The sequence below is a fragment of the Gadus macrocephalus genome, chromosome 17 (genome assembly GCF_031168955.1).
Source record: "Gadus macrocephalus chromosome 17, ASM3116895v1".
Lineage (NCBI taxonomy): Eukaryota > Metazoa > Chordata > Actinopteri > Gadiformes > Gadidae > Gadus > Gadus macrocephalus.
Genome location: NC_082398.1, coordinates 1950470 through 1965937, shown reverse-complemented (window position 1 = coordinate 1965937; position 15468 = coordinate 1950470). Strand labels below are relative to the sequence as shown.

Sequence of the window (15468 nt, the reverse complement as noted above, 5' to 3'; positions counted from 1 at the left end):
CTCGATGCAATGAAAACAACAGAGTGAGGCAGATCAAACGACGCCTGTCTCTGAGGTGTCTGTGTATATCAAAGCACCTGTTCAGGTGAGTCTCATGGCTGGCTAGACACACAGTCGCCCGGGAGGACGACGGATGACAGTCGGGTTGAATTAATGAGGAGTCCGGTTTTACTGGCCGGATAAGGACAGTTTTACATGCCCCCTCCATTTATGCCTTTAAATCAAGGCTCAAAACCCATCTGTACAACCTTGCCTTCCCTCCCCATTAACTATCTGACCTCTGAACTACTGCCTTTGTTGTGTGGATGTCCGGTTTCATGTCTTTTATTTGTATTTTATTCTGATGTTATTGTGCCTTCATCTTTGCCTGCTGAATGCACTATGTACAGCACTATGTACGCTTTTATAAATACATTTTACTTACTACTTACTTTACTACATCCTTGTAGTATCGACAGTGATACAATGAATATCTTTCTTCTGACAAATGTACTTATTGTAAGTCGCTTTGGATAAAAGCGTCTGCTAAATGCACTAAACGTAAATGTAAATCCTACAGAGGGTGACGGGACAGGATGGATGGATCATATCTGCACTCAATATGCAGCATTGTACTCATCCCCAGCCCGTCCAAGAAACATAACCTGTACTACTGTGAGGATAAATATAGTATAGTAGTACTGAATGTCTTATTTATTGTGCTTGTGTAACAATCTTTTTTCTATTGGTGTCGTCGTTGATCCTAGCCAGCCCCACTGGACGGTGTGACTCTGAACACGTATGCGTTGAGCACGCAGCCAATCAAGGTAAAACAGACAGAACCCAGATGTACGCACTGGGTTACAGCAAAATCACCACAACACTTCCCTCAGCAGTGTGGACTAGTGTGTGTAACCAGTGTGTACACACGTTTTATGGATCAAATACGATGTCAGAACACAAAGTTAAAATCCTTTCGCTGAAGGTTAGAATATTTTTGCTATATTTTTGCTATAGCTATAGAGACAATTGAGACATGATATATGTGTGATCTTAAGCTTAAGAGACAAGCGAATAGAATAGAGAAAATCCCTGATGTATAGACCAGCATTGATGGATATACTGTAGCAGTATTCTGTACAGGCTAAAGACATTCAACAGACTTTCCTTCAGGTTACTCATCAATGATTCAGAGTCTGGTGTGGGCTACATCATTTACCAGCCAATATCATGCCTTTTCCCATTTTTTAAAGTCACACTCTTCAGGAGAGCCTGGAAAGAAATTTTTTTTCTTTAACTACTCAGTTGAACGATAAGGCGTACCAGTAGTGTGCATGGATAGAACAAATGTTTTCAGCATAGCCATTTTGGCTCTTCATTTCGCCACCATGCGTTCCAGTTTGGGATTTATGAAGGAGAAGCCAGCGAACGCTGCCTGGTCCATGGTGTCGATGAGGTTCTTGTCAGCGTGGGAGAAGCGTGGCTTCTCGTTCAGGAACTCCTCGTCAAAGTTGCTGCAGTCATTTGGGCCTTTCTGCATTTCGTTGGGGAAGGGGACGGTCTTTTAGCATGCTAGTTGAACCATGATGCTAGTCTGCTAGTGAAACCTATACATAATGATGTACTGCGCTCTATATATTATGTACAATTAATTATGTACCCTTAGATATGCAACATTATTTGTATAATACATAACATGTTCATTCAGAATTAATAATGATCATGTATAGGGTACAATTATGTAGAGGAACGTACCACTTTGGGCTTGAAGGGGGATGCACCTCTCTCCGCTCCAGGGCAGGCCAGTTTATCGACATGAAGAAGCCGTGCAACTGAACGTTCTCAACCACACCCAGCCTTTGATTTGGGTCTCGTTCAAACAACTAGAAAAATACACACACCAAACAACGTTATTTGTTGATAGCAGCATTCCTGCGACAAAGGTGTTTTGAGGTTAACCTTTTACTGCAAAGAGAGTAGTATTATGAGGGACAATATGGCATGGATGTGTCTGACTAAAGAGAGGGAGTGAGGCCGACCTTCGGCCTCACTCAATGGGCCCGTTCTAAAAAGAACGGGCCCATTGAATTGGTGATGCTAAACATGAGTAGTATGGACTTAATACTTAAGTATTTTTTCTGTGGCGGCTTGTTGTATGTCCTGCACTGTTGTTCTAGTAGATTTAATCCGTTGGTGTTCTATATGTATATCTGTGATTACTGCTTTTAGTGTTAGCAACTGTCCTTTTCCAATCATAAAACCGCATACTTTGTTTTGCCTTTGCCTTGGTGTACTTTAGGAAGCCTTTTTAAACATCTTGGCCAGGGACTACTGATCAAAAAAAGCCTCTTGGCTAAATGTGGCATTTTTATACCATGTGGATTCATTCATGTACACCAGGGGTCTCAGAATCAACTTACCTGGGGGCCGCTGGAGGTACAGTCTGGGTCAGGCTGGGCCACATCAAGTATTCCACAAAAAGATGTAGCACAACTGACCCAATCTAAGTTAATGATCGGGCTATAATTAAATCACGTTGGCTATGTAATCGCTGACAACAGGGGACATTTCATAGTGGTTTTGGAAACCGGGACATTTTAGCGTCCTTTGGCTTTGTCGGGAATCAGGACACGCAACTCAAAATGGGGACTGTCCCGGCAAAACCGGGACATCTGGTCACCCTATCACAAGTGATAAAAAAGGCGTGGCAAGCAATGCGTTTGACAAAAATGCGCGGGCCGCACTAACACTAAACCTCAAGTAGGGGGCCACAATTAATCATCCCGCGGGCCTCAATTGGCCCCCGGGCCTCGAGTTTGAGACCCCTTATGTACACTCTACCTTCGCGGAAATAAACTAAAGTAATTCATGCAATTATTACACGGCTATCCATGCTGTTCTCTCCATTGGATTATACAACAGGGATGAGATCTTCTTTCACTCCAGATTGATAGCTTGAGGGTCAGGGACTCTTGACGCAGACAGACAGATGTGGGGTTGTCAGGACGACACGGTTCCACCACACATCTGTCTGGAGTTCCAGCTCATGGGGTTTGAGTGCACAAATCTTCATCTGCTCATGGATATTTAGAGAAATTGTTGGCATTTTGAAAGTAGTCTGATGTACTTCCCACCAGGGTGATATTCATCATGTTTTTGCTGCCTTTAGAGCTCTGGACACAAACTATTTCTAGGTGCGAAATGTCAACGGAGGTTGTTACCAATATCATGACTTATATTAAATGTATCATTGAGAATTTAGTTCATGATTGAAGCATTTAGGTCATAGTTCATAGATGATTTGTATGCAGGCTGTAGGTTATATATAATGGACAGTTAATGTTGATAATAACATTCACTGCAGATGGCTACACTACAAAATATGAATCATCATTCCAGAGGAAAATGTTCATAATACATCCTGATGCTTTTTTTCCAGGCAGCAGGGAGAGCGATTAGAAAAACTGTATACAGCAGAATACTTTGCCTCTAGAAACGCTGCAATGTCACCATGCAAGCCAAGATTCCCATGGAGTGAAAACCAAACTGGAGCAGAAACAATGAAGCCAGTTGTTTTCTAACACTAAAGCTGTCCTGACACATCTGAATGTTCGACGTTTTGTAGTGTTAGCTTTTTCTACATTCAAAGAACACGACATAACCTAGAAATCCAATACAGTATTGATCCCCCTCCTTCATGTAATCTTAAGGCAATAACCAGCAACCCACCAAGCCAATAGACCGTTAAACACAAAGCCTGCTGCAAGCAACACAGATAATTGATCGGCTCTCCGCTTGACATGCTGCAGTTAACAAAAGACACACAGAAAACCCAGAACCTTCTCATTATTTCAAGATCACTCTTCTCCCAACTGCAAGTTATGACAGACTGCCGCCCATTCATAATTCAGAGGTCTTATTACAGCACGCCGTAGCCCCGGTCGCTGGGGCGGTAGATCAGTGTCCCGGTGAAAGATGCTCTCTTTATCAGAGGGTAGAAGCATCGGGCCACCCTGTTACCGACAAACAGGCTACTGTAGGGATGAGGCGCCACCCCTGGGAGGAGCTCATGATGCTGATTATGGGCGCTGGCAGGCCTACGGACCAATGTTTAACCGTGTTCGCCCCTACTGTTAGTCCTGTTATAAAGGCCTGAAACAAAAGGTAGGGAACCATAGACCTGGCGCAGTTTCCCAGGTACATTACGTTATGTAAATTAACATATCTACACAGATTATTACTATAACGAAACATTCGACACTATACGAAAGTATCAGCCACCCTTATATTGTTTTCCATGACTCAAAAAACACTTTTCAAAACACAGGTTTTACGGGACGTTGGAAGTATTTTAAAAGATTATATTAGTGCACACTGCTCCAAAATGCTCCGTTATAGACCAAGATGACACCTGTAACGTGAATACGGACAAAGATAGTTCGGCTGTATGACATTTACCTCAGAACACGAAGACAATCAAGCTCAAAATAATAGGAACCACTCAGTTTTCACATCCTACTATTAGGATCACTGCACACACACACACACACACACACACACACACACACACACACACACACACACACACACACACACACACACACACACACACACACACACACACACACACACACACACACACACACACACACACACACACACACACGTTGTCGTGGAACCTGAAGGCGTTTCAGTGCTTTTTGTTTCGTTTCAATAAATATAAAAAACGGCACCAATTACCGGCAGCGATAATTCTTTAAAACTCAGCAGCTGTGTCGCACCCTCTGCTCATCTTGATCAACCCGGAGGGGACGTGTTTCACGAAGGAAGAGGAGTTCACATGGAACTTTGGGTTTATTTTTTACGGCAGAACTACAACAAAAACATAAAGGTATGCCCAAAGGTGGATATTTACAGGGCTGCCACGGCATTTACACCGCAGAGTTCTTTTGTTCGACACAACTCAAAAAACGTGTAACTCTTGGGATTAATTATATAAAAATAGACCCTTTACAAAAAAATGGTTATTCATCGACTCGGCAACGATCTGAAAAAGGATATCACTTGGTGTCCAATAATTATTTTCTTTTTTTTCCATAACAAAAACAAAACTATACAATCTGGAAATCTCTACAAAAGAAAAAACTATAAACTTCACAATTGAGAGGAGGAGCTCTTGGTGCAGTCTGTCGGCGTGGAAACCCCCGCTACACGGTAGTTTCGTGTTTCCATAAGCCCGTCTTGATGCCCGGCGTGCTGTCCGTGTTCAGCAGCAGCGCCGCCTGCTCCCTCCTCGTCCCGTTCTGCCCCGTCACCAGGTTCAACCCGTACCACTTGGGCTGGCCCTCCAGGTCCGACCGGGTGGGAGTGGCCTGCCCGCCTGCGTCTTTACTCAAACCCGAGCCGGCGGCGGCGGTGGCGGGGTCGGTGGCGTCCGGGGTCGCCATCGCCGTCTGCTGTTCGCTCTCCGGCGCCGGCGGGCTTCCCGTCCCGCCCCCCGGCGACATCGACACCCCCGCCTTCCCGCCCTCACCGGCACCATCGCCTCCCTCCCCACCGCCTCCCAAACCACCACCCCCTCCTCCGGCGACGACGCCGTTCGCCAGCGGCGGCGAAGCCCCCGGCGCCGCCTTGTCCGTGGGGCGCCCGCGGCGCGGCAGGCTGGCGCTGTCGCTGCTGTCGGGCTGCAGCTGGCTCTGGTGGCGCTCGCGGTACGCCATGTAGGCGGCCCTGCGGCTGTTCCTGGCCGCCACGTCGTAGTGGTGGTGGTGGCTGCGGCTGCGGGCGCCGCTCTGCACGCTGCCCTCCACGCTGGTCGGCACGTCGTAGGCGTACTCCCGCAGCACCGTGAGCCGGCTGGCGCGGTGCGCCCGCGCGCGGTTCTTGTGGTGCCGCGCCGCCGCCGCCCCCGCCCCCGCGTGCCCGTTGCCCATGGCGACGACCCCCCCGACGAGCGGCGGGTTGGGGCGGAACTGCGCCTCCACGGGCGCGACGTGCATCTTGATGTCGTTGTCCAGCGAGTGCTCCGTCAGGCTGTTGTCCAGGAGGAGGAGGGCGGGCGACGGAGCAGACGGAGCCGACGCCCCCGCCACGGCCGTCCCCCCGGCGGCGGGCTTCCCCAGCTGGGCCGCCTCGGCGTGCAGGTTGGTCAGCTTGCTGCCCTGCGGCGTGGGCCGCGCGCCGACCGCCGCCGCCGCCGCCGCCGCGCTGCGGTTGGTGCAGGACGAGTCGGCACCGCTGCTCTGCCCGCAGCGGGACGGCTCGCCGCTGGTCCCGCGCCGCAGCGACCCGGCCGTGGAGCTCGCCGCCGCCGCCGCCGTGCCCGGCGCGGGCAGCAGCGCGTCCTCCCGGCGGGCCGAGTACGCCCGCCGCCCCGAGCAGCAGGCCTGCGCCCAGTAGCGCCGCATGTCCAGGCGGTTGATGCAGTGGTGCGCCGTCATGAAGGCCGCCAGCGCCAGCGCCGTGACGCCGAACAGGCAGGTGAAGGCCAGGTCCACCGGGTGCTCCTGGGACACCGACATGGCGGCGAACACCCACAGGGCGCCGTACAGCGCCAGCGCGCCCGCCGCGCCCGCCAGCTGGGCCGGGAAGGTGTGCTCGTTCTCCAGGGCGGAGACCGCCACGGGGAAGGGCTGGGCGGACGCCGAGGCCCCGCCCATCGCCATCGCCATCCCGCGGGGGCCGTCCGACGCCGGGAGGCGGACGGCGAGGGGGAGGCGGAGCTGGGCGCCGCCGCTGGCGTGCCGGTCGCCGCCGCCGCCGCCGGAGCCCAGACGCTCCTCCTCCTCCTCGTCCTCGCCCAGCTCCCGGAGCTCGTAGCGGCGTTCCGGGTGGCGGTGGAGCTGCAGCAGGATGCTGAGGAAGTACATGCAGTCCACGAACACGATGAAGCCCACCGGGCCGTAGAAGGCCCCGATGCTGGGCTCCCACGCCATCCAGCAGCTGGACACAGGGAACATCGTTAGCATTATTAATAACTCCACACGTTAGGTCTTCCCAGAACAACAAACAACGTACTAGCATCATTTCATTTGTGTGTTGGTTTGTATCAGGGGAACTTTGGGGATAATTATCAATTGTTTACTTTCCACAAACAACGCCACACACAAACAACGCTGCCTCAGGACGGATAAACAAACTGGTTTCCTTTGTTACTGTCGCCAAAAACAGGCCCACACATTGCAGTGGACTACTTACTATGGCACGGTCTACGGCTATGTTCAGGTTAGTTGAAGCTAGGAGCTTGTTGAAATATAACACGTTGGACTTTAAAATACTACACATCACCTATTCAAATTCGTTTTAATGAAAGGGAGGTTTAGTATCGTTTAATTTTTGCGTTGGTTTGTGTTAGGGGAACTTTAGGGATAATTATCAATGAATCACTTTCCACAAACAACTCTGGCTCAGGACAGAAAAACAACCTTATTTCCCGTGATATTATTGCCAGAAACATGTCAAAACCTTGCTGTGGACTACTTACTACGGCGCATTGATCCGACTGCCATAGTTTTTGATGTTGGCTGCTGCTGTGATGCCGCAAACGATAATGGGTATCCCTCCGCCAATTAAGTAGAACCTGTCAAAACAATAACAAGAGAAGAGGTAGAGAGTTGAAGAAGCATTTCAGATTCAGCACTTTAGAAGGTAGAACTAGCAGGAAGGTTACAAAATAACGACGTTGACTGAAACTAGGTGCCAACACTGACACCCGGTGGACAAATGAATATTGCCGCTAAACACAACAAGAGAAATAATTGTGTTTGAAGTATTATTTGTGCACCAATGTACGATTCTTACTCATTTGAATGTGACTATAAATATACGTGTATTATTTATATTTATTTATATTGAAAAAGTATTTAGATGAAAAAAATAGTTTAACACCAATGTTAAGAAGGGTAAGACAACCAGCATCATAACATATCGGTTGAACTCTGAGGAAGCTAGCGTCTTAGCTTGTTAGCGTAGCGACGGACACGGGCTCCCTACCTGAGCATGGGTCGGGGGGGAGGGGGCGGCTCGTCCAGCTCTTCGTAGCGCTTGGCCTTGCGGGTCACCTGCTTGTAGATGTTGCGCGCCGTCACCCCCACCCAAAGGGTGGTGGCCAGGGTGGAGTAGTGCAGCAGGATCCCCACCTGGGGAGGGAAGGAGGACGCTCAGGCGGTCAACAAATGTCTCTCTCTCGTGAAATAAACCCAAGGTTCCACGTGAACTCCTCTTTCCTCGTGAAACACGTTCCCTCCGGGTTGATCGACAACATGAGCAGAGGGTGCGACACAGCTGCTGAGCTTTTAGAGAACTATCGCTGCTGAAACAACAAAAAACACTACGGCGCCTCGAGGTTCCCCCCCCCCCTCTCTCTCTCTCTCCCTCTCTCTCCCTCTCTCTCTCCCTCTCTGTCTCTCCCTCCCTTGCCCCCTCTCTCTCTATCCCTCTCTCGCCCCCTCTCTCTATCCCTCTCTCGCCCCCTCTCTCTCGCCCCCTCTTTCTCCCCATCTCCCTCTCTCGCCCCCTCTCTCCCTCCCACCCTCTCCCTCCCACCCTCTCTCTTTCTCCCCATCTCCCTCCCGCCCTCTCTCTTTCTCCCCATCTCCCTCCCACCCTCTCTCTTTTATATGCTAACGGTCTCCAGTGAACATCTAAATTATCATACAATATATTGATTTTTATTTTTTTCTGTAGCCATCACTTTGGTTCCAAAAGGCTTGTTTACTCCACCCTCCCACAGCGCATCAACCAAGGGACTTATCTTTGAAATGTGGGAAACACAAAGGAGGGAATGTCTCGGATTCAACCGAAGTGACGGCGGGTGTGAAACAGGTTTAAGTATTTGAGTGTTCAACTCGGGGTTGGAATAACTTTTACTCTGCAGGGAAAGTTTGGGGAGAAATGTTCCCCAAAACCCTTGAGGCAGAATGTAAGAAAATGGAGAATAAGACAAAAGAAAACGCCAAACTCTCTCCACCGCGCCGTGGTTACGGTGGGATAAGTAAGAGATGGAGCGAGCGAGCAGGAAGGAGCCAGGAACCCTTCGGCGACAACCGAGGGGGAGACAAAGCCGGCATCTCCTCCCTCCCTCTCCCCTCCTGCCCTCCCTCTCCTGCCTCCCTCACTTTCTCTAACCTCCTTCCCTCCTCCCCCCCACTCTCTCGTTCTCTCCCCTCTCCCTCTCTCTCCTCCAAACGTCTCCCCCCCCTACCCAGCATGACTGGTTTGATGAACTGAGAACATAGTCCTGGGTGGGGTTGATGAACTGAGACCAGGGTGGGGTTCTGGGTGGGGTTGATGAACTGAGAACAGGGAGGGTAACGGGTGGGGTAACGGGTGGGGTTGATGAACTGAGAACAGGGAGGGTTCTGGGTGGGGTTGCTGAACTGAGAACAGGCAGGGTTCTGGGTGGGGATGCTGAACTGAGAACAGGCAGGGTTCTGGGTGGGGTTGCTGAACTGAGAACAGGCAGGGTTCTGGGTGGGGATGCTGAACTGAGAACAGGGAGGGTTCTGGGTGGGGATGCTGAACTGAGAACAGGCAGGGTTCTGGGTGGGGTTGCTGAACTGAGAACAGGGAGGGTTCTGGGTGGGGTTCTGGGTGGGGTTGCTGAACTGAGAACAGGGAGGGTTCTGGGTGGGGTTCTGGTTGGGGTTCTGGTTGGGGTTCTGGGTGGGGTTGCTGAACTGAGAACAGGGAGGGTTCTGGCTGGGGTTACGGTGGGGGTCTGGGTGGGGTTCAGGGTGGTGTTCGGGGTGAGGTCACGGTTGGGGTACTGGGTGGGGGCGCTGTGCTCACCGCCTGGCACACGCTGATGTAGCGCGTCTGGTTGATGCCGCCGATGAAGACTCCGCAGGTGAGGAGGATGTGGAGGCAGAGGTTGACCAGCATGTGCCAGAACTTACGGCTGACGCGCACCGACCTGATGGGACGAGACCAGCGGGGTTAAGGGTCGGAGGTCGGAGGTCGAGAGTGGGGTTGACAGTGGAACAGCCTAACAGTCATGATGGGTTAAGGGATGAAGAATAATGGGGTTGAACTTGAGTGAATATGAACTCTAATTTATTTTATATTATAATATTTGGTGTTAGGATCTCTGTGTGTTTGTATATTTCTAACTAGATTAGAAACATAGTTAGAAATACACTGTCTATTTGATAAATTAACTAGTGATCTTCTGAATTGGTATATAACCCGTAAGCACATTTCAAAGATTGCTAAAATAAGGATATACAGCGCCACACACTAGTTATCTGAGAGTGCATTTGTATGAAAAAGGGAAAGTTATACTAAACTAATGTAAAAAAAAAAGTTTACTATAAATTAAAACCACTAGCTTATCAAACTTATTTCCATACCAAAGCAATTCTACTGATCTTTTATTGAAGAATCCCATTGGTCCAAACCTCGCCCATAGAGACTCATAGGGGGGGGGGGGGGGGTTGGGGGGGGGTTGGGGTACCTGTGGTGGGGGGGGGGGTTGGGGTACCTGTGGTGGGGGGGGGTTGGGGTACCTGTGGTGGGGGGGGGGTGGGGGTACCTGTGGTGGGGGGGGGGTGGGGGTACCTGTGGTGGGGGGGGGTTGGGGTACCTGTGGTGGTGGACGTAGCTGATGATGATGGTGAGCATGCAGACTAGCAGCACCAGCCCCGTGGCGTAGGTGACCGGGTGGAGGGGCTGGATGCTGGGGGAGAAGAGCTCCACACTGCTCAGGTCCTGGGGGGGAGGGGGGGGGGGAGACAGAGACAGAGACAGAGACAGACAGACAGACAGACAGACAGACAGACAGACAGACAGACAGACAGACAGACAGACAGAGAGAGAGACAGAGAGAGGGACAAGGACAGACACAGAGACAGAGAGGTGTTTAGTTAGGACAGTCTTTATGACAACGCCACTGTGATGCACACATGACTTCAGAGGTTTTTTCTCACATTTGTTTAAAGGGTTTGTTTGCCAACCAGGAATACAGAGATTCAAAAATAAAAAAATAAAAACAACGAGGTAATAAGTCTTCCACATACAGTGCAGTCCGCCCACAGTAACACACGCATAACGGACCAGACAGTCTCCAAACCCCGCCCCCCCCCCCCCCCCAACCCCAGGGCCAATCCCCACCATGAGCAGGCCGTAGTTCCCGAGGGCGTCGCAGGAGATGGTGGTGAAGTTGTCGTGGTGGGACAGCAGCCGGCAGCCCTCGCCCTGCCAGCCCCCCCGGCCCCCCGCCGCGCTGGCGTTCCAGAAGGCCGCCGTGGCGTCCGAGCCGCGGGCGAAGCGGCGCAGCGTGACGTTGACCGGCGAGCGAAGGCCGTGCTGGGGGACGCCGTCTGCGAGGGGGGGGATGATGTCGAGGTGAAGATTAAAAAGATGGAGTCAGGGTTGATTTTCCTGCATTTGTGTAGAGTCTGATGTACTGTATGCTCCGTTTGGGGCAGGACGTTGTACTGTTTAGGCTGTTGTGTTTGACTCCTGGTTCAAAAAGGTACCGGGGGTTCGATGCCCGATATCTACCCTGTAGGCACCCATGAGCAAGATGTTCTGACCCCCCCCACCTGCTCCTTAATAACATCTGCATTGTCTGAATCGGTGTGATAAATAACAATATTAAAAACGATACAGGCTTTAACATTGTCCCAAAAAATGGAGGAATTTAACTAAGTTCTTGCACTCAGAGGCGTAAAGCAAGATCCATCTACACCTGAAAAAAAACTTGGGACACCCTTTATCATATCATCAGAGCCCGACCGATGTATCGGTTCGCCGTTATCGCTAATCTTTTACTCCCTAATATCGGAAATGGCATGGGGCCTAAAATCCAGTATCGGTCGGGCTCTCATCGTGACATCATCATTATCCGCCAATCATTCTCCACTGACCTATCTTGGCCATGACCACGGGCGTGGCCACGCTCCGCCTCTTCCCGCCGTCGGCCAATAGCGTGGAGTTCCCCGTGGACGGGAAGAACTTGCCGTTGCGGAATGCCAACAGGTAGAACTTGAAGACGTTTGCAATGGAGTCGTCACTCTGCCCGGCGACAGCAGCGGCAGCCGGTGATTGGAGGAGAGAGGACGGGAGCTGCAGGGATGCTTCCAGTACCGTGTTCTGGGGAAAGAGTTACAATAACGGATGATAATTAAAGCTGCACTATGTACGTTTCCCAATAAGCAACCTCTAGTGGCTGGAGGTGGAGCTGCAGTCATCGCTGTGAACAATTCCCTAGATGGATTCACTCTTTGATGGGCACGTTGTATCCTTGTGAAACTTTCTAGTTTGTATTATTTTTTTAAAGTGTAAATAGCTACAGTAGAAAACGTACATAATGCAAGTTTAAAACAAAACTGATGATTTCTGACGAGTCGAAATGTCTACACCCCTAAAAAGTGTAACTTAAGAAGTTACTAAAAGTGTAACTTAAAAACTTTACAAAACTAAATGTTTTTCTGTTGGCACAAAGGGGAACAGCGTCTGGATAGAAATATTTAAGAAGCTTCCCTCAGTTCCAACAGAAATGTCAACAGTGAGAAAAACAAACAACTTGATTAATGCTGGTCATTAAGGTACATCTGATACCAGCTGTCAACTTTCTAAATGTAACAGCTTTGTTTCCAGACACTGGCGAGAAAGGCAGTAAGTAACCACTCTGGCTAACGTTTATATATATATATGAATACATCTACACACAGCTGTCAACTTATTAATTCCTCATTGTGTTGCATTATGTAAGATCATCCAAAACCTCTGAATCTCCATTTAGAGGGAAAAGAGCAGAAACAAGATCGTAATGAGGGCCGCTTTCATCGCAAACTCAGAACGGATTAACCGCGGTTTCAACACCAAGGCCGTTATCACGCCAGGGACATGATAGTGAAGCTAGTGAAGGTGATAAAGATGGTTTACTGAAAAGTAGCACTTCACATTAACTGCATTTAAGCATCGGTGCAAGAGTATAAAGACATAAAAAATACCTACAAAAACACTGCATAGGAAATTTGGAAAATCAACGACTGTTCGTATAATATACATTTTCTCCTTATTTATCCAAGTATAAAACACATGTCAAAGTGACGATTATGACGAAGATGACGATGACGATGAAGACAACGATGACGACGAAGACGACAATGGCGACGAAGACGACGATGAAGATAAAGACGACGATGATGATGAAGACGACAACGACGACGACGATGATGAAGACGGCGATGACGACGACGAAGAGCGCGCCAGCCCCCCCGTTAGCCCCGCCCACCTTATGCAGGATGCTGGCGAAGGCGTTGGTGGCGTTGCACTTGAAGGTGAGCTGCTCCAGCCCGGGCTTCTGGAAGAGGACGCACGCCATGCCGCTCCACTCGCCCGCCCGCACCGGGTGCACCTCCAGGGCGATGTTGGGGGACGTCTGGGGGTGGGGGGGGGGACACAGAGTCACTTTCAGATCGCGGTTCGTTGTCGCTCTGATCTGTGTCGTTTTTATACTTTTTAATTTTATCGGAAGACTTCCTCGTTTCCTAATCGGGAATTACGTTCTTCAACGAGATACATTGATCGAATAAAACACATTGATAAATTAATACATAATTAAATAGCACTGCGTGTGAATGAATGTCCACTCAACCTTACTTCGTTCAGCCATTTGTAGAGAACATTAACAGATTTAAACATGAATAAATACATGCGTAAAATAGCTCCGTGGGGTAATAAATATACAAAATCTTACTTCAATCAATAATTTGAATAAATACATTAAAAGAATAAATACATGAATAACTATATGAATAAAAACCACTGTGTCTGAATAAATGTCCAAGGGATTTAGTTAATTCAATTATTTAAAAATTGAATCAATTTTGTTTCCACCTACAAAAAAAAGTGTAGGTGGATTACTGCATAAAAATAACAGTTTTTTTCCCTTTTCCTGTCCAGTGTGTGTGTTGTATATGGGGTTGAGGGCGGAGCTTGGGGGGGCGTGTTAAGAGGGACTGACCAATGAGAAGGCCTGCGCGTTGACCACCAGGTTGGCTGCGATCCTCTGCAGGCAGGAGACCACCCGCGTGCAGGCGCGGGCGTCGCGCTGGGCCAACCACAGCACCCGGTCGTCTGCCAGCATCAGGTTACTGGCCATGCTCACCATCACCTCACCCAGCTGAGGGGGGGAGGGGGGGGAGGAGGGAGGGGGGGGAGGAGGGAGGGGAGAGGATGAGGGGAGGGAGGGGAGAGAGGAGAGAGTGATAGGGAGAGGGAGTAGAGTGAGGGAGGGAGTGGGGAGAGGAGGTGAGGAGGGGAGGAGGGGAGAGGAGGAGAGGAGGGGAGGGAGAAGAGTGAGGGAGGGAGGGAGGGGAGAGAGGGGAGAGGAGGGGGAGAGGGAGAAGAGTGCGGGAGGGAGGGGAGAGAGGGGAGGGGAGGGGAATGGATAGAAGGGAGGGAGAAGAGGGAGGGAGATGGAAGAGGGAGAAGGGAGGGGGAAGAGGGAGGGGAGGTATGAAGGGAGAGAGGGAAAAGGGGATGAGGGAGAGGAGAGAGAGGGAGAGGAGGGATGGAGGGAGAGGAGAGAAATGGAGGGAGTAAGATGGAGAGAGAGGGAGAGGGAGGGAGGGGAGGTTGGTGGATAGGAGGGAGGGAGATAGAGAAGGGTTAAACAAAGGGTCTAGTATACACAGATGGAGAGTACTTTATGGATCCTGGAGGAAATTAGTTTCAAGAGAAATATGATTTATGCATCAAATATGCATCTAACCAACAAAATGTGATAAAATATGCTCCTATGTAAAGTACAAGTATATGTAACTGAAGCAGAGAAAAGTAGGAGACACTAAAGTGTCTCAGGTTTACTGCAGGAGTATTGCACAGGTCACCTGGATATGATTACTAATTAAAACGGCCGGGTTCAACGTGACCGAGTTCAACGGACAGCACAGACTGCAGACTCCCGACCTGCTCCTTCACGACTTCATAAACCCCTATCCCTGCACTCTGAGTCACTCTCGATGAAAGTGTTCAACCGCTCAACAGTAAACAGCACACAGTGAACCCCAACGCTGTGATGCCTCCAGGCTAAGACCAAACCAGCTCTTATCCGTGTGTTCCGTTGTCACCATGAACCGATGCGTAACAACTGCAATTGTCGACGACACAAAGCCAATAAGGGGAGTCGATGTATGGCGGGTAACCGCGGTAACAAGAACAGCCACCAACGGAGGGGAGAACGCCATTGGTGGGGACGGGCGGGGGACGGTAGGCAGAGCCCACATCAATCAGAGGGCCCCAGCCTTAAGCAGGGGGCCTGTTATTGACCAGTAGTGAACATGTAGAGACCCCTAGGGACTGAAGGGGGAGACTATGCAGTTCTGTGGGTGTTTGTGTGAAGGCATGAATCCGTGTGTGTGTGGAGTTATGTGTGTGTTTGCATATGTGGGTAGGCATATGTGTTTGTATGAAGGCGTGCGTGCGTGCGTGCGTGCGTGCGTGCGTGTGTGTATATGTGTCTGTGAAGGCATACATGTG

The 15468-nt window shown here is 50.1% G+C and overlaps 1 protein-coding gene and 1 long non-coding RNA gene across 2 annotated transcripts in view; both read right to left on the bottom strand.

Annotated features, from left to right (window-relative positions):
* Positions 1 to 1282: 1282 nt before the first annotated feature.
* Positions 1283 to 3260, bottom strand: LOC132445554 (uncharacterized). Its single transcript, XR_009522639.1, has 2 exons — positions 1735 to 3260; positions 1283 to 1513 (listed from the first exon to the last, which is right to left on the bottom strand). It is a non-coding gene; the product is annotated as an uncharacterized LOC132445554 (long non-coding RNA).
* Positions 3261 to 4814: 1554 nt separating this feature from the next.
* adgra3 (adhesion G protein-coupled receptor A3) overlaps positions 4815 to 15468 on the bottom strand; it is a 37787-nt gene continuing 27133 nt past the window's right edge. Inside the window, exons 11-19 of the mRNA XM_060035535.1 lie at positions 13952 to 14110; positions 13220 to 13366; positions 11847 to 12072; positions 11089 to 11297; positions 10562 to 10686; positions 9769 to 9892; positions 7972 to 8117; positions 7463 to 7558; positions 4815 to 6921 (exon numbers count right to left, since the gene is read on the bottom strand). Coding sequence (XP_059891518.1) covers positions 5187 to 6921; positions 7463 to 7558; positions 7972 to 8117; positions 9769 to 9892; positions 10562 to 10686; positions 11089 to 11297; positions 11847 to 12072; positions 13220 to 13366; positions 13952 to 14110 — 2967 coding nt within the window. The 3' untranslated portion in view covers positions 4815 to 5186. The remainder of the gene's footprint in view (positions 6922 to 7462; positions 7559 to 7971; positions 8118 to 9768; positions 9893 to 10561; positions 10687 to 11088; positions 11298 to 11846; positions 12073 to 13219; positions 13367 to 13951; positions 14111 to 15468) is intronic.